Source organism: Lingula anatina, chromosome 7, assembly GCF_051362555.1.
Source record: "Lingula anatina isolate TDL-2025a chromosome 7, LinAna3.0, whole genome shotgun sequence".
In the NCBI taxonomy this organism is placed as follows: Eukaryota; Metazoa; Brachiopoda; class Lingulata; order Lingulida; family Lingulidae; genus Lingula; species Lingula anatina.
In genome coordinates, this window is record NC_141773.1 from 3833291 (window position 1) to 3857755 (window position 24465).

Sequence of the window (24465 nt, forward strand, 5' to 3'; positions counted from 1 at the left end):
GCCGCCAGTTCAAACATGTTGAAGCATAGACTGGGTTCCCATACCTAGATCGATCTAACAGGATCGATCGATCTCCTAGGGGTTTCTCGCTAAATTGCTTTCAGCTTAAGCGGCTTAGATGTCTGTCACGCCTACTGAAGCTGCTAAACGATAATTAATTACCCCCTAGCAGCTTCAGTAGGCGTGACAGACATCTAAGCCGCTTTAGTTGAAAGCAATTTAGTGAGAATCCCCTCGGAGATAGAGCCACAGTTAGTACGGTAGGGTCTGGGAATGGTCCCATAATTTACACTCACTGAAATAACTGTTACGATGACAGTGCTCGTGGGAACAAAATAACAATTTTATCGCAAACTAAAAATCTGAAGTCTTCCCCCTAATGTGATAAGTATTGTATAATGATGTGACCTACAAGTAACTGACGTTTGCCCTGATGTAGAAACTAGAAAGTTGTGGATTTAGACTTCTGACGTTGCATTGAAATTAGTGAAACATAAGTGGCTGCTGAACTACTACACCTAAGGCGATCCGTGTATAAAAGGACTGCTGAGAATGTGATCTGTCTTCAAGCTTGGTATTGAAACTATAAGTAACAATTATAACAATCTATTTTGAAACAATCTATGCTGTAACACTAGCACTTTCTCGTTACACGACTGCTTTGAACTACGCCATAGAACTTTCATCTTAGTCTTACAATGACCACCTGTAAGTGTTTGGTACTCCTTACGGAAAATAATTATCAAAACCAACTTAAACACATTGACATAAGAAAAATATTTATTTTGCTTTATCAAAAGTAAACAAACGCATATGCAATTATAAATACACACATATCAGAATGTTGAAACTGTCACACAGCCGTAGTTCAAATAATAGTGGCCCCCGTTTTAACTCATTGACAAACTCCCACATCGCGTGGTACGGTGGTTCTTATGTTGCTAGAACGATGCATTAGTACAGTTGATTCGTTTTGCATTTTTGGAATGCTTAAAAAATGTTTCAATACAGGACTTAAAAAAAGACTAAACATTCATCACGGTTGAGGCCACAACTGTGTGAAATACAGTATATAAAACAGCTATCTGGACGGCAGAAGTTTTAATTCCATTATAAAGATATTAATTTTGTATATGAGGAATCCATCTTTCATAGCATCTGCTGACTTAGAACAACTCTTCTTCTCCCTCATATTCAGTCTCTTTAAACTCATCTCCCAGCTTTCTATACCATGGTTGCCGTAGTAATCTTAACTCATGCTGGTGATTAAGCCTAGCTTTGGTTGCTATGGGGACAGACTTGGAACTAAACACATCAATGTCCTTTTCGGTCACGTCTTTCAAACTGGTAGCATCTGTAAATGTAATACTTTCAGATACAGCCCTCAGTCTTATTATAAAATGCTTTTTCAAATATGACTGACTGTTTTACGTTGTTACTGACTCCTTAGCCATTAATGCTTTAAGATACATTTTTTTGGCATTTTATCAGTTGCCTCTCCCATCAACAAGCAAAAAATAAAAATAAAATAATAATTACACCTATTTACTGCGATTTCATACTCACTGAGAAGCAGATCACAGTCAGTTTCTATCATGGCCAAAAGGGCTTCTCTCTCTAGATGTTTCTTGCGTGTCACCCTGTTCAACATCTGGTTCCTCTGGATAAGCTCCTGGGCTTTGTTGTGGATTTCTTCTTGCTGAGCCCTTGTCTTGCATTTTGTCTGAAAATATAACATTATAGTTTCAATTTCAGACAGACAGACAGACAGTTAGGCATAAATGTATAAGCAAATAATATGCAACTGTAATTTCCCATAAATTCCAAACATTGCATTTATATCAATAGGCAGCATTTCATTATTATTGTACTACCAGCATAAGCGCTGGGTGAACTAATATTTTCTTTTCGTTTTTGTATTTTTAATTTCCAGGTATTCATAACTTTCTGCCATCATGAAGCCATCAGTGATTACTATCATGAAGCATCATTAATCTAAGACTGATCTTATCTTTTCTAAAACTGATCTACGTACAGGATGGTCTTCCCTCCACCTTGTAATGTGCTGTTGAATTTCCACCCTCCTCTCATCTGTCAGACCAGGAGGGCGCTGGAACGCCAGTGGCTCCCTCTTCTTTCTCTCTCTTCTTGCAGACCAATGTCTGAACTGTGGAGTAAATTAATTGAAAAGTGTTTTTCACATTTACCTACAATTCCATTTATGCATATATTTCAGTGATCTCATTTGGTGCACTCTACCATAACATTATACTTTTTCTATTATCAATAGTTATTAAATCAGAGTATAATCACTATTTAAGTTATACTTCCTGGCATTGACTTGACCTTACAGTGACCTTTACCTTTCTCTGTATGGCCACTGCAGCTCTGACTCTCTTCATATTTGCCTGTCTCTCTGTTAGCTGTTTTCTGGCTCTATGACCCTTCCACGATGTCTGAATCTTGAGAGCAGCGTTTTCCTGGACACTTTCCAGATACTTCTGAGACTTGGCTGTAAACACAAATCATGTTGGAACTAATTTGGTAATTTTATAATATGATAAATTTACATAGTGTCTTAATTTTTTTACTAATATTCTGAAATCTTGATTCAAAAGTTTCGAAAAATAAGTTGGCTTTGCATAAGAAAGGGCATTTCATGAGTGTCAGAAAATGATCAAAAAAGCAAAAATATTCAGACAATGCTATTCAAAACAACATACATGGATTTTTTCTAAGCAAGTGTGTGGTACTCATACTTACTAGGTTATCCAGTTAAATGAAATGATCACTTTCATTAAAAATGCAAATACTTACTTGTACAAACACAAACAACACACATATACCCACTTCACCTAGGCTAAAAACCCCATTTTGATTCACACACAGAAAGTTACACACGCAAACACAAATAAAACTGCACCCGTCCAAATGTGTACACATGCATGCATACTTGCACGCACACACACACACACACACACACACACTAACACTAACCTGCTGGCATTATAGAGAGCAGCTCCAGCTGTTTCAACCTGGATTCTCTGATGGCTTTTCTCCTCACCAATAATAACTGATGCTCCAGTTCTGACTGCAGCTGTTCATTTTCACGTTCCTTCTGTGTCCTCTCCCGCTTTACTCTGTGAACCACAATAAATAAATAAATAAATAAATAAATAAATGAGAAGTCATCTAGAAATATCATACAAATGAACTGCTCTTCAGGAATTGTTCTAAACAGAAGTTTTCTGCTTACCTAGTGTGCTACACTTCTTTTAATCAAATGAAAAAAAGAGTTTAAAAATTCTAATGTACGAATTGAAAATCACCTAAAACTTCTCTGCAACTTTGCAAATGCTCTGTCTGCTTTCTTCAGTTGGTTTCTTGTCTGGAAGCTCCTCCACATGGCCTGTATAGTGGTGGCTGCTCTGTGGAGCCGCTACAATAGGCAGACACATGGTAAACATAAGAATTTGAGAGGAATAGGAAAAGATTGGTTTTCATGAGGTGTATTTATAGCTGTTCTTAATTAAAATACATGGAAATATATTTCAGTAACAAGTAATGAAATGTTTCTAGAGTGTGCTTGTGTGTGTGTGTGCACAACTATATGTGTGAGTGAGAGATATACATAGATTACCTCCATTTTAGCCCTATGAGCACTGCCAGACTCAAGTAAAAGGATCAACTGCTTCAGATCCTTGCCAAAACCTTTTCCTGTCCACTTGCTAAGTAAAGGACGTAAACCTCTGAAAAATCACACAGAAACAGGTGTATATGTTACTCCATAGTCTGTGCTCATCTGAATAATGCCTTCAGGTGTGATGTACCCCAAGTGTGCATTTTGCAATGCGCTGACAAGATTTGCTGGATTATGGAGTAACCAGCTCAAGACAGGTACAAAGCAACTGATATCTTTTTTAGACAACCCAACATTCACACTGGCAATTATGAGAAAATTTGCCTCACCAAAGGCCTTTCGACTGACTGACCGTAAATTCAATGTGATAGCCCCTAAAACTGTTGCTAGTCCCTTGGATGAACTGGAACGATTATCATTCATGACCAGTAGGGCAACCAGTTAAAGGGATAAGAACTCTTCGTATGAGGTCTATATTTCACAATAAAAACATTGTGAATAACTCATACAAATATTATATATTCTGTTTTATGACAAAAACAGCAGTTATAGCTATTATTCTGATATCTGAGCTTGTCTTCAGACTACGTGACCTCCATTGACGGCTATACTCTGTTATAATCTCTTAAGAGATTTTAACAAAAAACCAAACTTTTTAGAAAAAAAACCAAGGACTAACTTTGAATGTAAAAATCGATTCATTAAGCATTGGTAAGTATGGGAAAATTGTTGTTTACTCCAGGAAAATTCATTTTTTGGCCAAAATGAAGAGTTATTATCCCTTTAAAGTAAGTCTGCAGATTGCATGTAGTGCTGGTACGCTTTCTGTGACATTTGTATTAGGTGGTCCATGACATTGCATTAGGTGTTCAGTGACATTGTGTTAGGTGTTCAGTGACATTGCATTAGGTGTTCAGTGACATTGTGTTAGGTGTTCAGCTACATTGCATTAGGTGTTCAGTGACATTGTGTTAGGTGTTCAGTGACATTGTGTTAGTTGAGAATAGGGCACAATGAACTGACCTGTATCTGATACAAATCTGTTCCACCATTGGAGGGTTGGTATCACAAATGGTAAGGAGAATTCTGGTGGTAGCACTGGAAGACAACACAGTGGACTGGTGTTGAATATATAATTAAGGTGGACGCTTATAATTAAAAGCAGAAAAGAAAAAAAGAAAGAATAGCATTTTAAAGAACAAAATATGAATATGCATTTCATGATCATCTGAGATGACAGTAAGTCAATTATTTGTGGAAAATTCAGAAACACATCGTTTGTAAAGTTGTATCCAATGTTCTGAGGATAAGTGAGGGAATGTGCCACTTTTCTTATTATTTTTTTGTATCAATTTGAAATTATATTTCTATACATCTGTTTTGCTCAATGTGCCATAATATACACATACAGTAATTATAATAAAACTCCACTGCCACAACTGACCTTCCTATGTCCATGTTGGTGCTAGCTGATAACTTGTAGACTAACTCATCCAGGATACTGTTCACCAGTCTCTCACTCAACGTACTAAATACGTCTCTGCAGGAAGATAAAGGAAATCACAGCATATAAACCAGGCTTAACACTTAGTCAATATACTAGAATATTATACACTACTGCCATAATACAATCAAGTACTTTTTATCAATGGAATTTACAGAGACTCATTTTTCTTTTGCAATAGCTATAATGCTGTTTTTAAGTTAGTATAACTGTTACTTTGAATCAAATGTCGAAAAAAACCTCAAAACTGTCAAAGCAGAGTTTACCATGTCATATATAAATCTAACATAATTTTCAAGACAATACATTTTTCACATTTTCAAGTACTTAAACAGTGATATTGAATGTTCAACCTAGTCTCTTAATATTTTGCTGATAACTGTTAACATTAAGTCTATGAACACAATCACCTATTGACACGTGTGCAGTTCAAGATGAGTGTCATACAGGACAGGGCGGTGTCAACGTCATCAGTGATCAGCAACTGTAGGAGCCACTGGGACTTCAGCACTGGAGAATAACAAAGAAGGTGGGAATGTGAACACTTAATTATTAGTAAATAGTTAAGCCCTTAATTTGGTAGTAATAAAAAATCATTCAAATCAATTACTGCTATAAAAGACATGTCACAATGTTCGATTGATAAACATTTAAAACAAGTTTACTGGTATGTATTCAGTGGAAAAAACTTCAATGTTTGGGAAAGAAACTTCATTTACTCTGTTCAGTTTATGTAAAATATGTGTGAAATTCTTATCAAGAGCTGAGAAATTGTAAGTTCTGACATCTGCAGAAATATAGGAGGTTATACCTTACATTCTATTAAAGCTCTTCATTAGAAGAATATCATGTCCGTTTACAGCAGGTTTAAGTTAGTGTTATTTTATTACCCATACACTCACCATTAGTGGTAAGGAAGACATGTCCACTAAACAAGTATGTCACAGCCTCCAGAACACCACGGAAATGGTCCAACAGGTCTCTTCTCATGTTTGTCATATTCTGCCAATACACAAAGTGAAAATGTCTTATTGCTGCTATGCATGTATATACCTGTATATTCATATGCATATTATGTGATATTTTTCTTCAAAATTCATTTGCACAAAGGTAGAAGGAATTTTCAATGCTGTGTCTGTCAATATACAAAATCAGCATTTTATACTTATACACACACACAGCATTTTTTTCTAATCTCTTTTGCATAATGATACTAGGAAGTGAAGATTAAAATGCTCTTGAAGGGAAATAGTGCATTATGGTATTTATTCATTTTTCTTTTCAGAAATACTAAGGAATGGCCTGGAATCATGTAATCAAGTCATACCTCATCTGTTTTCAGATACTTTGTCTGAATTTTTCTGCTCAACATCAGCTGGTTTTCTACAGCTTCTGGCAGCGAGAGTTGGTAAAACTCCTGGCTGTCTGGCGGATCTAATCCTGTACAGCAGTGGCTAGGATGTACAAATAATATAACTCATAACTATGTGGGTATCATAATCAGATAATGAACAATTAAAAACAATGATGTCTTGGGTAAATTGCCTGCATACAGCATGACCCCACTGCAGCAGCTGTTTTTGTCGCAAATCTTACTAAATTTAATAAAGTTTTAGTAAACTTTTTTACATAATTTTATGAAACTTTGAATCTGATAATATTTCTTAAAAATTGAAAATTTGATCCAAAGATCAGTCACTTAATTTCTTTTAAATCACTAACTAGTATATACCGGTATAAATCTTGTTTTTATAATTCAGCATCCAAAAGACTATTTTCGAAAGTTACCCTCCCCACCCACCCACCCCTCCTAGCAAATTTTATCAATGCCTACTTATATTCTGTTAACTATTTATGTTAACTAAAAGTGCCAAGTTAACATGCAGTGGATAGCCTCAGCATTCCAGACAGCTGGACAACCCCCCCCCACCACCACCACCACCACCACCACCACCACTGTACAAACTCCATGAAGGTCAATACATTCAGAATAGTATGTAAAATACATGAGCTCTATACAGTTTGTGTACCTCAGCAGATTAGCCAGCTTGGTAGCTGTCCCCCAGCCCCCTCGCACTCTGTCAAAGTCCTGCTTAAGGACCAGAATGAGCACCTGTAGCAAGTCATAGGTCCAAATCTCATTCTTGATCCTGGTGGCTTCCTTGCTGCCTACAGGGACACTGTCTACAATCTCTGAAATAGTATACACATCATAATTTGACACACTGCTCTTTCCTCAACTACTTGATACACAGTTTATTGACCGGGGTACAGGATTGGGGGGGGGCTTTTCTAGGGTTTTAAGTACATATCAAACTAGTAGCGTTAAAGAAATAAATGAGATTTGAAGGCGACCAAGGCAAACATGAACGTACATGTATTACTTATTTTTTGACATCTTTACCTTGTAAATCTAAGAGTAAAATTGGCACAGTTCTGTCTTTTGTTTCCGCTACTTCCGCAGCCAAGGTCAGCACCCGCCTGTCCTTACTACCCTTCCCTGTAGCTGTCATTTCTAGGGGGAAATATCTGCAAAAACATCACAGATACTTCAAACTCAAATGTTTCATATCAACCCGCCATTTTGGTTATCGACAAGAAGTGAACTTCCGCCCTATTTCTAGTTCTATTTTTAGATTATCACATGTACAGAATCCCCAATAAGCACAATTCAGCCAATCAGATCATTGCGTTCACATGATTTTCAAACCCAAAATGGCTGCCTCCAGGGTTCGAGATGTGAGTACACAGCAATAAATCAGATAATTATCACTGGAATATTGAAACAATCTTTCTTTGCTTGCAGCGTTCTTTCAGACTTGTATTGATACACCTCTCCTTTAATTTTCAGGGTGAGCCATTGAGTATGGTGTCCAAAATCTGGCCCAACAAGTTTAAGGCACAGTGTGAATCGAGATCGGAACCTACTTCGGTTTGTGATTGCGTCGACCTTGTTTATAAAACGTGGCCTTATTTTCTCACATGTGTGGCCTACAAATGTCTCAGTATCATTAGTTTGAAATTTCCCTGGTATATTTGTTGAAAGATTTTCTTTTCCTCTTGTTTGCAATTGCTTTTAAACAAATTCAGTTTTATAAAATTTAATGTTATGTAATTTAAGTTAATTAGTGCCAACGTAACAGTAGAAAATAATTGAGCTTGTGAGATCCTTGGTCTTTGCCATGGGACTGTTAGATTAATACGGGACTCTATAATCAGACTAGTATAGCAATAGGACTTGTCTTGTTTTGAGAAAAAATAACCTTTAATTTTCAAAACACAAAGATGTCTTAGCTTGATGATTTAGTACAGTATGTGATATGGGAGTGTCTTAAATAATTTAGTTCTTTGGAAGGGTTTAGCTTGCAAGCCATCCGGCCATCATTTGGACAGCCACTTTAATAGAGGATGGCCAAATTTCAGACTGTAAGGCTTATTAGAACTGTTATGGCTATAAGTACTGATGGGTTTTTATAATCAATTTATGCCATGTGCTTAATGTGTGCATTTATTTCATGACTTACTATAGGTATGATTTCTTAGTTATGATCGGTTGATACTTACAGACACAATGGATCAAAAGAGCTGACACAGAAAGACTGAGAGAAATTTTTATGAAGGTCAGTAATTTTTTTCAAAGCTATGACCAGAGATGAAAACATTAAAACATGCATGCTTGCAAGTACACACACACATACTCACTGTATCAGGACAATTTGTTTTAATTTTTTTTAATGAAAGTAATTTGAAGGGCTAATTTTTCTGTGTGTTATTGTTTCTGTTTGACATTTTATTTATTTGTTTGTTTGTTTGTTTGTTTGTTTGTTTGTTTGTTTGTTTATTTGTTTGTTTGTCTACTTAGTTCTGTGAAATATCCTCCTGGCATGATAATAATTTTTTTTTAAATATTTTCCATTATTATGCCTTCCAGTATGCCAGTGTGGAAGTCAAAGGAGAGAAGTACATGTCGTACAGTGATTTCATCAGGAAATACCTGGGCATGTTACCAGAAGAGAACCACAATGAAGAAACCTTGAGATTACTGGGCAATGTCGTGGACACAACCAAGGATGGGTAGGTCATGGTCTAGAGGCAGTTTTTTTCCCCCTCATACTTCTGTTGATTGTGAACTGATATTATATTTCATCATAAATGGTTATTGGTTTGTGCAGTTGTTATAAGTTTTAATTTAAAGTATTTTCTGGTAGTGTTAATTTTCACTTTATTTATTATTTTTAGTGTTCAGTTAAAGCTTTTAATGGTACAAATTGAAGAGCACCTTAATGTAGTTGTGTTGATTACTAGTGCTACAGTTATTTTATTGGTTTTATATTTTATAAAGTTATTTGGGGATTTGATTTTGGCTAGTCAGTATTAAATATTTGGGCTAGGTCTTAGAAAAATGGGTTTCCAGACAATAGATAATTACTGTACAAAAAGTTTTTTACTGGCCTGCTTTTTTATTTAGACAATGTTTGAAATAACCTCTTGCCTCCTTCATGTTGATTACGAGCACAATGGCCTGGATGACCAGACTTTGGTCAAAATCTCACTTTTTAAACTGTAACTTCAGTTAGATATGTGGCTGATTGTTATTGTTTTCTTATACACATAAATGTAAATTTTTTCATTATTTTGAAGTTTATGCCCTTAATCTGTATAGCAAAGTCAGCTGCAAATGTTTTAATTTCTGCCTTGAATGGTCTTTGTTGGAAATGGAAAGTCTTACTGATAATTTCTAAACTTTCTTCTTTGATTTCAGTTTTACGAATTATGTCTGTATGTTTGATATATTTTTTTCTTGAATGGCACACATTTTTGTATCATTGGTGCAGTTTCAAATTTCAGTCACAGAAGAACTTTTTTTTCCATTTTTTATTTTCATTATTTTTTGCTACAATTTGAAAGTTTCCATCTTTCTCCATTAATGTTTTGGCATTTTCAGCTTTCAGTCCAAAGGTTCTTGTGCATTTATAGCTTTGGAAATAAAATAAATCTGCTCATCCCACCTCAGGTATATCTCCTTCACCGAGTTCTCAGCCTTTGAGTCGTTGCTTTGTTCTGCTGACTCTATGTATGCCATCGCCTTCCAAATGTTTGATACCAATGGTTCTGGTGAGGTAACATATGGTAGGTGGTCCTCTCATTGTGTTAGGTGTGACAGCCTTCAGCTTGATTGTGTTGGTTGTGACACTGTGGCCCATTGTGTTAGGTGTGACAGCCTACACCTTGATTGTGTTGGTTGTGACAACATGGCCCATTGTGTTAGATGTGCTAGTCTGCAGCATTGGTGTGTTAGCTGTTACAGCAGGCTGTCAGCATAGATTGTTATGACCAGTTATAACTGGGACATAACTCAGTTTGATTGTGACTGCTTAGAGCATGTTGTTGTGTCTTTGGTCCAGGTGGATGTGATAGAAGTGATATCATATCTTCCATTGTGGTCATTAAGACGATCTGTGCTTTTATCGCTTAATTTCTCAGTCTTGTTGACTGTTACAACAGCCTGTCAATTATTGTTTGGGATGTGTTGGCAATAAATGCATCACTTTTATTGTTCTCTACACATTTTTGGCATGTTTTACCATACATGGGATTTTCAAAGTTCATCATCATAGTTATTGGTCTTGCAGCTTGCCAGGGTTTGATTGCATGATTTGTTTCATTCACTGAGAGTTTCTGCAGATCTATATTTTTGGAAAGAGACCCCTATACCGAAGGTGTACTTTCTCTTAAGAGACCCAATTTCATGATCTGATCCGATGTTTATCTGAAGATGCGAGGTTACTCTCTGATCTTGCATATGGCTGTGTGAAGTGACATCAGAATAAGATTTAACAGGAAGCACATTTTCTGCCCTTTCCACCCCAGGATACACCAGTGACCACAATTGTGAAAAAAAAAACTTGTTCTTATATTTTACGTTACTTTATGTTATATCTATTTATTCTTTATTTCTTTGTATCTCTTTTTTTAATAAATGAAACTGTTGAACCTAACCCATCATTTTTTGAGTGAAGTCCTCTTCTTTTTCAGATATGATCACAGTTTAAGCCAAGTATTAAATATAAGAAAAACTAGTTGCAGTTTAATTTTTGTCACTGTTAACAGTGCCTTATACACAGCAAAACATACATGGTCTGTTGAATACTATTGTTTACTGTCAGTGGTAGAAGAGAGGTCTCCATGGCAACAGTGAAGGAAAAACTTTGAAGGCGCTAGATCAGTGTCCTTTAGGCACGATATTATACATACAAATGCATGTTCTCTGTATAAACAGTGTCAGCCAGGTTTATCACTGAACAAAACTCCTCTATTTTCTTACTTAGCCAGTCAATCAGATGTTTATAGATCATTGCAGCTTTGTTGACACATGTTACGTAGAGGTTGAAAGCTTTAATGAAGTTGGCGTTACTGTATTGATGTCTGCAATCTGACTGTGGTAGCAACTGCATGCTTTGTTTTTCCTCCCTCCCTATTAGGAAGATTTCCTTCACGGAGTTCCAAGCATTTGAAGCTCTTCTCTCACTGCCTGATGCCATGTACGAGCTTGCTTTTCAATTGTTTGACACCAATGGTACAGGGGCTGTGTCGTATGGTAAGTGAGCATTTAGGGAAAGGGGAGTGTATTGTTGGTTTACACTACAACAATGAACAAGATTTTGATCATAATGTACACCCAAGTGTCTTATAAAATTCACTGTCAACTTTCCGTTCAAAATGATACATGTACTGTTCTATATGTTGTTATTTTTGGTAATCCAGGCAAAGTTTCTTTTCTGTCTCTTGCATAGTAAGAGCCTTCATACATTGAACAGTTGTGTAGTATGCTTTTCACAATTGTTTTATATAATATTATTTTAAGCATGGCATGTTTAAATGGTTAATGAATGTAAATTATATAATAATCTGCCACAAAACTTAATTTAAATGTGCATTTTGACATGGCTGGCTTACCCTTATTTGAAATATCCTTTTATTGCTAGTTTTGATCATCTTACTAGTAACCTACTAGTCAGATTACATAAAATAATTTAGTTAAAGGTAAATGCTTTGAAGTGTGCAGAATCAGTTGATTTATTTATTTATTTATTTATTTATTTATTTATTTATTTTGTTAATTAGAAGGAATAAGTTAATCAGAAGGCAACAGCAGATCAGGCATACTGTCTTTAAAAGCTGAGATTCTAAAGTTGTATCTTTATTATTATTATTTGTAGCTTTAAGTACACTTTATTTGATTTTTAGTTCAGAAGTAGACACTTAACAAGAAATTTTCTGCTTTTCAGTATGTAACTCTTGTTTTGTTTAGAAATTAACCCTAGTAAGTGAATTCATATAAGAGGCTAACTCTTTGATCTATTCAACTCAGATTTTATTCCATGATAACTTGATATCAGATGCTATGTATTTCTCTTCACAGACGAGTTTGAACAGGTCCTGAGCCATACTACACTTCATCAGTATATTCCCTTTGACTTTAAGACAGACTTTGTCAACTTGCACTTTGGCAGGGACAAGAGGAGGGAAGTGAGCTATGCAGAGTTTACCCAGATTTTACATGTATGTACTTGGACTCATGGTCTGTGTTTTTTGTGTGTATTTTTGTGTATTTCTTAAAACCAATCCCCTTTCAGTGGAAAGAAATCAATAGTCAGTAAATTATATATATATTTTTTTAATTTATTAAAGTATATGTGCCATGTAACAGGAATGAAAATGCTCAATATTTGCTCAGTTCTTTATCTATTTAATATGAACTACATTTTGATATTTATGAGATGCAAAACTTCAGGTTATATAGAGACAAAAAATCTCTAGTAAGATGCTGAAATTTTTTTCCTCAGGATTTTCACGAAGAACATGCTCTGCAGGCATTTAGGAGGTTTGACGTAGACCACACGGGGTTTATCACCCCTCTGCAGTTCTACGATATCCTGACCTCACTCAAGAGCCATCTTCTGACACCTGCTGTGAAGGAGAATGTAGTGGCTGTAAGTCAGGGGGAGGCTGATGGAACAGCCACTTTTCTTGTTAAGAAACATTCTTTGTTTTTATTGATTTATGTCAGGTGGAACAATTATTATTTGAAAAATATAATTTAAAAATAAAGCTGTACCAGAGATATTGCCAACTTAATTAGTTGCTGTTGTTGTTAGTATCATTATTATTAATATCATTCTTTTTACATGGTTCTGAATTTGATGTTCCCCAATTGGTTGAGAGTGGCCATGTACATTAACCAGCTTTTGAATGTAGGTTTTGATTTTTTTATGAAAAAGGCTTACCACTTCTGGGGATCACCCCCGGGTCCTCTGGCATTGGATTTCAACTTGCAAGCCACCAGAGCTGTCACACCTTTCAATGAAAATAAAAATCTATTTACTCATACAATTTGGACGATCCACTTACCTCATTCTAATTACATATCAGGGGCGGATTTAGGCTGTCTTCTAGGTCTTCTGGAAGACGGTCAGATTTTTTAGTTAACATTGACGGATATCTAATTTTTTCGGTCAGAAGAAGGTCAAAAATGGAGGATGGATCAACAAAGATAATTTGGAAGACTGTCAGAAAATATCTCTGGATCCGCTCCTGCATATAATGTGTTACTTCCCCTTCTATTAACACTTTGTTATAATTATGCTTCAGATGGATTGAGTTGGATGTCACTGTGATAAGGTTGTTTTATTTTGTTACAGGTAACTTGCAGGGCCAAAGGTTCAAAGGTGACACTAACAATATCCACTCCCTCCTCCCCCCTTCTGTTTTTAAGATAATGCCTGGGCTATAATAAATGTAACAGTAACAGAACTTGACCTCCAAGTCAACTCAGTATTTATTATTGTTCTCAGTATTATACTACCCATCTTTACCCTACCAGGACTTGAGGTTAAGTGATTTGACATGTAATTCTCCCATGGTTTAACACAACATTATAGCTTTTGTCCTATGTTACCCCACTCAGTAGACAGGGTCGGCCTATGGTTTTCATTTGGCATTTTTTTTTTCTGTGTAATTTGAAATTTGCATGGCTGTACTGTGTATTGGTTTACAATTTTTATTTGTAATTTGACAATTCAATGCTTTGGATGTGATCCCTACTCCGAGTCCTCTGAAATGGGATACGTCATAATACACTACAGTTATATTATGCTGAGTCTTCTGAAATGGGATACGTCAATAACACTATACTGCTGAGTCTTCTGAAATGGGATACGTCAATAACACTATAATGCTGAGTCTTCTGAAATGGGAAAGGTGGATAACACTACAGTTATATAATGCTGAGTCCTCTACTAATGGGTTAGGTGGATACCACTATAGTCAAATAATGATTTTAACAATAAGACTCTATAGCACTTCTCAACCAAAAGTTCATCAGCTATGTCAGTGTTAGAGACTTCAGCTTTGGTTTCTGCATCCACCATGTGACTATACATTAGTAAGTCATTATTTCTATTTATCTCACTGGGACAAAAACTTCTGAAAGGTTTGTAATGTGGTTACTTTGCTGTTGCACTTGCTGAAGTTTGGGGAGAAGCTGTTTGCACATTATATATCATAGACTGAAAAATACGGTGCTTGAGGCCAACAAATTTATCTCGCACTGTAGCTTAATTATACATGTAGCTTCAATGCCTTGCGTTCATTTGATATAAATATTTTTTAATGTTTGAATTGCTATAAATGTACTTTTTCCATTTTTGTCTTTTTTTCTTCTCTGTGATATGTCTTTACCTTAAATTTTGTTAAAAGATGCATGTGCTCACAAGACCACAAATAGATGACAGTGGTTGAACAAAAATGTTTCCTCCAAATGTAGTTGTTTTCTTTTGGTATTTGCATGCAACCTTAGAGGCAAATCGAAGTATGAATCTTTGAATATAATTATTTTGCAAAAAAAGAAAGTAAATCTCGAAGATGTTGGTAGTTGACTAAGTATGTATTTTGGCAGAGAGACAAAAAGGTCACTGATATAAGGTTTAAAGATACAGAGAGAACACACCAGATGAGAGTTTAATCCACTCTTTTCCAGTGAGCGAAAGGAAGCATGTTCAGTTGAAAGCCTCTGCAGCCTTGACATATTGACCTTGACCTTATTATATTGACCTTGACCTCATATTGACCTTGTAGGTTGCTGGAAGTGACAAAGCCCACAAAGTCAGCTTCCCATACTTCACTGCCTTCATCTCCTTACTGAACAACATGGAGCTAGTAAAGAAAGTCTACTTGGTCACTACAGGAGGAAATAAAAAGGCCACGCTTACAAAAGGTATGATCTGAGTACTTTCATGTGTCCGAGTGATAAATTGTATTGACAGGTTATGACAGGTTCCAGGCTTTTGGTAGATCTCAGACATTTACAGGCCTAAACCACTGATGCATATGGTTTATTAAATAATGTGTGTAAATGCTTATATGACACTGTGTCTGTAGAGTCACACTCAGGCCTCTTAATTCTCACTGGGCAGTTTTCTTTAGTTAGTTTCTGGACTTACGCACAATATTTAAGAATTTTTTATAATATATATTGCAGAAAGTGTGCTTTTTAAGAATATGATGTGAAGTTTTATTATAATAATGGTATATATTTCTATTTATTGTACCACCATGGAGAACTGGTTGGAATCCATGTGCTCACGTCTTTAAAAACTACACCCTACCTGTACATGTACAGAAATGTCAGTTTGTTTTAGTAGACAGGCCAACCAATTGTCACCCTGTATCACAGGTCAGAACTGTGTGCATATATCACAAGTCTTAAGATATGAAACTCAATACAAAGCAGTGCTGATATTCAGGGTGTGAATTGTTTGTTTCAGAGGAACTTCTCCACGAGTGTCAGTACTACACTCAGCTGACCCCTCTAGAGGTGGACATCTTGTTCCAGTTAGTGGACGTCCTGGGGCAGCAGGGGTAAGGCAACAGGACACATACTGGACGGTCATTATGTTTATTTATTTATTTATTTATTTATTTAAGGGGTTGTTTTCACAAAAGAACCCGGGGCTGAAATTTGGTTTAAGCAAAAAGACTAAAATTTGAATTTGGATTGACCAAAGAAAGGACAGTCCAATTAATTGAAATAGCGTACTTGTATTATGACAAGAAAGGCATGGGTAACCCGGTTATGTTTTAGATCAATATATTTATTTTTATGTAAGTTGACTTGTTATGCATTTAGTAGTATTTAGTACAACTTTCCCTATAATAGCTTTCCATGATGCACTGTTTATTTATTTATTTTTTTTTTATAGACGGGTTTCCTGGAAAGAACTAGATGCTTTAGCACCATTAGATATAGAAAAAATGCCATTTAGCCAACAGTCAATTAAGGTAAGAGGGAGGAACATGGAACAGCCTGGGTTATCTAATTGTGAGTAATGCAGAGAGAGAGAGAGAGAGAGAGAGAGAGAGAGGGACAATCTAGGGTCCTGGTAGGACATTACAGGCCTATCCAATATGAGCTGTGCTCTTTTAGAATGACTTGTGTTGGTTTGCTGAATATTTGTTTTAGTTGTGAAAGTATGAAGCATGATTATGGATTCTCAAGTGGTAGTTAAAGGGAACCAGAGCTCACAATATTCTAGTTACGTGTTTTACCATTTTTTGCTTAATTTTATACTTCAGATATAAGTGTAAATTGTTTTCTTCCAGGGGTCCTCGAAGGACAGGACTGGCATTCGAGTTAGTGTGTCCAACAGTTGGCTTATAGCTCAACTTAGAGCATATTTAATAACAACAGAGCATACTGTCCCGTTTAGAAATGTTTGTCTTTTAACAATAGTGTTCAAGTTGATGTCACGCCTAGCAGCAATCCACCTTACTGCTAAGGTGGACTGCTGCTTGGCTGGTGGCTTTCAGCCTGCGGGATTGATGACATCGGTTTGAACGCAACACATCTTGGGCTGTGGTTTTCAAGGGTTTTCTAGATTTCAGGGAGTATTTTCACCCACCTGGATACCCTACTGTGTGTAAGCTGGTGCAAATGCTCAACATCAGGCATTAAGATGGGTGTTTAACTGTTATATGTATGCATGGTTTGTTCATCATCAGTTACGCTTTATTATGTTGGTCAGCTGGAATTTTAGGTGTAATTACTAACTCTTTTGTTTTGGCATTGGTTTTTGTTATATTTAGCAATAAAGTTGAGGAGGGAAATCTTTGTAATACTACCTTAAACAAAAACTGTTTCTGTCGTTGCACAAACAGGGATTAGCACAAGCTGGAATGAGGGAAGACTTCACTAACATTGCCAATCTGAATAAATCATAAGCTGAATAACCTGATAGTTCTCTCCTCCTTTCCAGTGTCAGACTGAATTTTTTTTCATCAAGATTGAAAAAGAGAAATGGAAAAGCCCGTTTTATAGAGTTTGTCATCTAGCTGTCTGGGTTCAGATGTGACTAGAATTGGTTGCATTTTTTTTCTTGAAATTTTAAAAGAGAACTTGAAACATTATATAATCTTCCAATGAAGAACATTTTGTATACAGTGGGATATTTTGGTTGCACATGCATTGAATGCTTAGGTATCTGTCCATGTCCATCATCCATAAAGTAAATTGTTTATTTGTGTGTGTGCCTTGAATGAAAAACTTAACTGCATATTCTCTATATACAGCAGACACCATATGCTAGAGCTAGGCATCACAGACTTCCATATATGCCTTATCTTATCTGTTAACAAACTTGGCTTTCTCTCTAGGTGCAAGGTCTGAGTCAGCTGCTACTGGTAGATGCACACATTGCAGCAGAGCTTAGTGTATATACTGTATATTATAATTACGACAATGTTATTTAAAAGAATAAATTATATATGAAGAGACAGTGCAGGTTTTCTTCCTTTAGACATGTAGTTTTCAACCTGCATCAAAAATTCCTTGTCACATGGCTACCTAGTCAATGTTAGTTATGGAATTTAGAATGACTACTTTTTAAATAATTGAGACAACGCAAATCATATAACACAGTTATGTTGTATGTAGAAAAAAATAATGTCAAAAAATTCAGATAATTTTTTTTTTTTTAAGAAAAATTTTTATGCCTGTTTTCATGTAAGGATTTTAAAACTTCAGCCCATCATATTCTGACTGTACTTACCTCATTTCAGCACTTTTCAATACACTTTGTTATTATTTATTCCAGTTTCAAAACTTAACCTGCTGTTATTCTCACAGAACCAGTGGAGCAGGCTTCCAAAAATTTTGTCAAATGATAGATTTCTTAATTTGTCTTGAACGTTTCCTTTTACCCTTTTCTAATTTTTGTACTGCAGATAATTAAATATAATTTATCCTTTGTAGTGTGTTAAAAGTTATTAATGTTTGTATTTTAATGCTATAGATGACAGCAGAAACCATGGCAACAAGGGGGCGTACTATGGAGGTCTTGGAAAGTGTATACAGATTTACACTTGGCTCCTTAGCTGGAGGTAAGGGACTTTTTAATATCTGTGATTAAACTGATTATTTATTTTAGTTTTTCATAAATTTATAATGTGTAACATGATAGTGTCCCTGGCCTTATATCTGTGTTTTAAAGAAATTGAAAAATTAAATTATCAATATTTTTATTGAATTTAATGTGGTAATGATATTGATATTTTCTAGTAATTCTCAAAATTAATGTAGAAGAAATAGCAAGAATAAAAAAGCCTTGCTGTCTATTCTTAATTATGTTGTTACTTGGTTTATTTATTTGTCTTTCACTCTTTGATATTTTGTCTGCTCATCAGCTAGACTTAGGCTGCGTTCACATGAAAAATCTATTTTCTAAAAATTTAAAAATATATTTGCGGTATCTTGTGATGCCGGTCTGTGCCCTGAATACCCCCGCGCCCTAATTACTGCATGCGCAGCAGGAAGTTAGAAAGTAAATGGCGGTCACAGTTGCTTTTAAAAATGTGGTTGTCGATTTTGTGCAACAACAAGCACTACCACTAGCCAAATTACGCGTCTGTATGCTTGAGTCGTCATTACTAAACTGATGAACTCCACAGCTTAGAGATACAACTGTGCATGCGTCAAGGTGTCAGAATCTCCTCGGAGCTCAGCGGAGAATTAATTACAGCTTTGGAAGTAACTGGCTCGCGCTGCCAGTAATTACGCCGTGGGTTATTCAGGGCACAGACCGTGATCACAAGATACTGCAAATAGATTTTTAGATTTTTTGGAAAATAGATTTTTCATGTGAACGCAGCCTTAAACATGGAATCACGCCAGTCTAACATTATCTGTTCAAGTCTAACTTATTAAAGATAAAGATTCATCAGTTTCCTGTATGAATAATTTGTTTTTCCATTAGTAATTAATAGGAAGTATGTAAGTATTGAGATGGCCAAACTTGTGTTTTGTATTATTTTAGCTGTGGGAGCTGCGACAGTGTACCCTATAGACTTGGTGAAAACAAGGATGCAGAACCAACGTTCTGGGTCCTATGTAGGCGAATTAATGTACAAGAATAGCTGGGACTGTGCCAAGAAAGTGGTTAGATTTGAAGGTTTCCGTGGTTTATACAGAGGTTTAATACCCCAGCTGATGGGGGTAGCACCAGAAAAGGCCATTAAACTAACTGTAAGTAGGTCAAGGTCATTTAAGTTAAATAGGTCAAGGACAGTACATAAAATGAAGCTTTGAGCTTGTTCTTCTTAAAATCTTTGAAAAGAGACGCTATTTATGTTGATTAATCATAAAGATGGCTTTTATGTGTTGCATAATAGTATATAGTAAGAACAATTGTAGCTTTCTGTAAACTGATATCTTGTGTACTAATTATTTCAGACCAATGACTTTGTTCGAGATAAGTTTACCAACAAAGAAGGTGAAATATCACTTATAGGTGAAATCATTGCAGGAGGCTGTGTAAGTAGACCATTGTCCTGTTTACACTTTAAGTTGGACTTCCTGATATCATGATATAGAAGGTCCACCTGAAAAGGAGTTTGTTTGGTGTCTCAAACGTGTAATGTCAGTTTTAAGTATCAAACCACATGGTTTCCCGTACACAGTAACTCCAACTGTACACCCTGTCACCTGACTTTTAAGACACACCTTAATCATTTGCCATATCAGGTTGTCGTACTCTTTCACTGTTGTTGATATTATTAGAATTGAAAAAAAAGTACTGCTTCACAATATGCAATATTTAAATATGAAAACTATAAAACCAGTTTGTTGTAGTATGGTGGGTTTATGTTTTTGGTCTTGTCTTGCAGGGTGGCGCCTCCCAGGTGATGTTTACCAATCCAATGGAAATTGTCAAAATCCGCCTCCAGGTGGCAGGTGAGATTGCCTCAGCAACCCGACCCAGTGCCATACACATCATCAGAGACCTAGGTCTCTTTGGGCTTTATAAAGTGAGTTTAGCATATAAGCCTTTAAAACACAGTTCTATAATGTGACCAATACTGTAATCCTAGTATTTCATGAAGATATCAACCTGTCTAAAGTTGCGTGAAATGGTATTAATATAATTTCTAAGCATATCACATGTGTCAATAATAATAATGATGATGATGATGATGATGATGATGATTTCAGGGTGCCAGAGCCTGTTTTCTCCGTGATATTCCCTTTTCTGCCATCTACTTCCCCACATATGCACACACCAAGAAATCCTTGGCAGACTCCAATGGTTATAATGCTCCATACACCCTGCTGCTGGCTGGTGCTATTGCAGGTAAGGTGTCCACACTGGGGGAGAAGCTAGAGGGCACACATGCATGCACGCACACACACACACACACAAGCATGCAAGCACACTCCAGCGCAAGTAGCATCGAGGCTAAGAGGAATTTAGATAACCGGGTAGGCACTGGTGAATAGCTAGGTAAACTTCCATCAGACTTGCTTTTGATTCTCAACATCCATTAAGGACACACATTAAAAAGTTTAAAAATGAAGAAGATGGCACCCATTAAACAAAAAACTCAGTCTGAGTATGGAAAGGAGGGGGGATTAAACTTAACTTTCACCTGTGTTTTTCTCTACAGGTTGCCCCGCGGCGTACCTGGCCACTCCAGCAGACGTGATCAAGACCAGACTCCAGGTAGAGGCCAGGAAGGGACAGTCCACGTACAATGGGGTCATCGATTGTGCAAGGAAAGTGTTCCGCGAGGAAGGAGGCAAAGCTTTCTTCAAGGGAGGACCAGGTGACGGGAGTTCTTGAAACTTTTCTCTAATGTACCCCAGGAAATAAATTATTTCCGACTATGGGCAAATTTCAGACTTTTTGGGAGCCAAAAAATCTCACTGACCTAACCCTATTCCATATTTCCCAACTTTTTCGCTAAACAGCAATTTCATTCCTGTCTTCATTTGATTTTCTGTAATTACCTGTAATCTACCCAGATGGGTGAAATGACTTCAGTCTAATGCCTTGTTTTGATCACCTATTTCAGCCCGTGTGTTTAGGTCGTCCCCTCAGTTTGGTGTCACCCTGGTGGTGTACGAGCTTCTACAGAGACTGTTCCCTGTGGACTTTGGAGGAAGGTGAGCTCCCCGGAGATTTGTGTGGTTTACTTTGGTCCACTGTATGCTCAGCTTAAGTAGTATATTATCTTATTATGATTATATCAAATTGTATAATTTGTGTTTGTTTACTTATTGAGATATGCTTTTCTATATTAAGGATATTAAGAATATACATATTTATCTACTTTAAATTTTTTGGGGTCGTTTGTTAATTTTTATAATAGTATTTGTTTTAGATAATAAATCTAGATGGCATTGAGGATATCAGGCTGTAAACCAACCTTTATTTGACCTTGTATAACAAGACTACTGTGTTGTGTTTCAGACGACCCGAGGGTTCAGCCCACAAGGCAACCATTGAAGACTTGCAGCCCGCTAATCCAGATCACATCGGAGGCTATAAGTTAGCTCTGGCCACATTCTCAGGCATAGAGAGCAAGTTTGGACTTTGTTTACCCAAACACAGCATACCCCAAGCTACTTAGGTCACAGGTCAAGGTCAAGGTCATGCAACATATACTTTTTCCTTCATTTGCCAAAGGAAACAGTATGCAGCATAGTATGGTATTGGTAGGTCAACAGAAAGCAAACATGTCAAGCAATAGGTGCAACATGATAAAAATGAGGGCTAATGACTTAACAGACCTTGCGTTTATCTCAGATACCTTGGTTAAGGCATTTGCTACTAGTACATATGGTACTGAGTATATCACTTCAAGAGGGATAGAGAATTTGCCCCTAGCTAATTAGGTCACTAGATTAGCTGTTTCATAGCTGACACAGGTCTGCTTCTTCATTTTCAAGATTCCATGCATGTCCTAGGCCTCTTGTTGTGTGAACATCAGAAACATTCAATTGGATATTAGATTTGTCCCATATTCATGTAGGAAACCATGAAATCTTGTTAACTAATTTCAAAATGAGCATTACTGATTGGTGTTGAGATTAATGCACAATGTGTTATAACGCTGATTGGGGTAAAAAAAAAAAAAAACTTAAATCAAGCTTGCTGCTGAATTTCAGAGTCCAATAAGGACCACATATGAAGGTTTGACAGTTTAGAAGCTAAAGCATTGGATCTGAAGTAGGGGGAAGGGGATAGTGGGTAAAAAATGGGTGTGAAATAAATCACGTATTAATTAACTAGGTCAGCGATGAAGCCATTGCTCAGTTTGTTGGTTAAAAATCCACAGGTCTACATAGTACAGTATGCATTTTACCTCAGTTGAAATGTTTGAAGTCCTGTTATTCAAGTTTTTGGAGAAAGCATCTAGGTATGTTTGGTGTGTTTTCTGTTTTCATCTGACATAACTTAATTGCTTGTGTGTGTCCCCTGAGTAGAGTCGTGATTGTGTTTTAATGTAATTCATGCAGACTATGTTATAATGCTATTTTTGTAAATGTTTATCATATTAATTATTTTTGTTTTCATTTTGTGAGATGTTTGTAAAGTCCCTTTTTACTTTTTTTATATCATATATTTGTTTATTTGTTTATATTCACATTGTTCAGTGTCATTTTGACCCCGTCTCTTAACTTTGTTTATGGAAACCAAGTTGAGATTGTATTGTTATTGTTTATCATGAATCTGTTACTGCTGTGTACTTAAATGTCTTTTTTGCCTTCTTGCAGCACTGTTATATATTGTAGTTACCACACTGTTATGGGTTATAGCACTGTTACATTATTGTAGAATAGGGTTTTTATGTATTTGACTTACTATAGATATTTGTGGCATTTAGGTCACAGTATCCAATATGTTGGTCACGGTATCCAGTATATTGGTCACAGTATCCAGTATGTTGGTCACGGTATCCAGAATATTGGTCACAGTGTCCAGTATGTTGGTCACGGTATCCAGCATATTGGTCACAGTGTCCAGTATGTTGGTCACAATGTCCAGTATGTTGGTGACGGTATCCAGAATATTGGTCACGGTATCCAGTATGTTGGTCACGGTATCCAGCATATTGGTCACAGTATCCAGCATGCTGACCACAGTATCTAGTGTGTTGGTCACTGTTCTCTGTTGTCATATGTTCTGTTGCTGATCATGAGATGATACAATACAGTTCAAATCAGATGTTTGAGGTTTTAAAGCTATTACAGGTAATTCTAGGTTACCAGAAGATTTAATAGGTTACTAGCAGATAAATTGCTTTTTGCCAAACATAAAACATGATACCTTGCCAGCTTTTATAATGCACTGTTTATAATAGGCTGAAATGAATAGTTTTATGTCATTATCAAGAAAAAGGGTTTTAACCAAAGAAGAACAATTTTAACTAAAAATACTTGTCACAAGTAGTCCAATCTTAGATAAAACCTCATCCAAAAGTAAAGCTTGAACACTATTGGTCCAATCTTCCCACACACTTTTTCCATGTCCCTACTAGCCCCAGTCTGAGACTCATATGCTGCATACAGGAACTGGAATAATACTAGTATGTAAAATTGATTGCAATTTTGCTCTTTGTATGTCTTTGCGACAGTAGCTGTAGTTGACTGGCAGTAGTTGAGACTTTTTTGAAGAATGAACTTTTTGGGTAAATGCCAGAAAGGAATGGTCACATGTTAATATATGTCAAATAAATCTTTATATTTTAAAATCGGTAGTGCTTGTCTCATGTGTTGTCTAGCTACTTGTATTGCAATTCTTTTATATGTGAATCATCATCACCACTATTACCATCATCATGTGAATAAGGCGTGTTGTGATTTTAACCTGGAATGTTTCCTTGTACATCCACTGATATGTTTTCAAAATATGATATGTAATGATAATTTTTAATATATTCAGATTGGTCATAACAATGGCACTCTTATTCGTAGCTTTGATGGAGT

The 24465-nt window shown here is 36.2% G+C and overlaps 2 protein-coding genes across 7 annotated transcripts; one reads left to right on the forward strand and one right to left on the reverse strand.

Moving 5' to 3' along the window:
• Positions 1-762: 762 nt before the first annotated feature.
• Positions 763-7767, reverse strand: LOC106176047 (IQ calmodulin-binding motif-containing protein 1). 2 transcript variants are annotated; one of them, XM_013558257.2, is made up of 14 exons: positions 7549-7766; positions 7175-7337; positions 6472-6598; positions 6047-6146; positions 5555-5654; positions 5085-5180; positions 4664-4738; positions 3641-3749; positions 3330-3439; positions 2998-3140; positions 2364-2512; positions 2036-2167; positions 1567-1723; positions 763-1354 (listed from the first exon to the last, which is right to left on the reverse strand). In XM_013558257.2, the coding sequence occupies exons 1-14, from the start codon at positions 7655-7657 to the stop codon at positions 1167-1169; spliced, it is 1758 nt and encodes a 585-aa protein (XP_013413711.2). In that variant the 5' UTR covers positions 7658-7766; the 3' UTR covers positions 763-1166. The 2 variants fall into 2 exon arrangements, with proteins under 2 accessions (XP_013413711.2, XP_086873138.1); XM_087017012.1 differs by having other exon boundaries at positions 1163-1354; positions 1550-1723; positions 7549-7767.
• A 36-nt stretch (positions 7768-7803) lies between these two features.
• On the forward strand, positions 7804-24236 carry LOC106176048 (electrogenic aspartate/glutamate antiporter Aralar, mitochondrial). 5 transcript variants are annotated; one of them, XM_087017008.1, is made up of 20 exons: positions 7804-7883; positions 7996-8076; positions 8711-8764; positions 9076-9218; positions 10159-10274; positions 12568-12707; positions 12992-13138; positions 13847-13873; positions 15282-15420; positions 15971-16064; positions 16406-16484; positions 16806-16835; positions 18494-18581; positions 19514-19722; positions 19930-20010; positions 20364-20504; positions 20689-20827; positions 21141-21299; positions 21549-21639; positions 21947-24236. In XM_087017008.1, exons 1-20 carry the CDS (start codon positions 7842-7844, stop codon positions 22104-22106), a joined length of 2160 nt encoding a protein of 719 aa, XP_086873134.1. In that variant the 5' UTR covers positions 7804-7841; the 3' UTR covers positions 22107-24236. The 5 variants fall into 5 exon arrangements, with proteins under 5 accessions (XP_086873134.1, XP_013413713.2, XP_086873136.1 ...); XM_013558259.2 differs by lacking the exon at positions 10159-10274 and adding an exon at positions 11627-11742; XM_087017010.1 differs by lacking the exon at positions 13847-13873.
• The last annotated feature ends 229 nt before the right edge of the window (positions 24237-24465 follow it).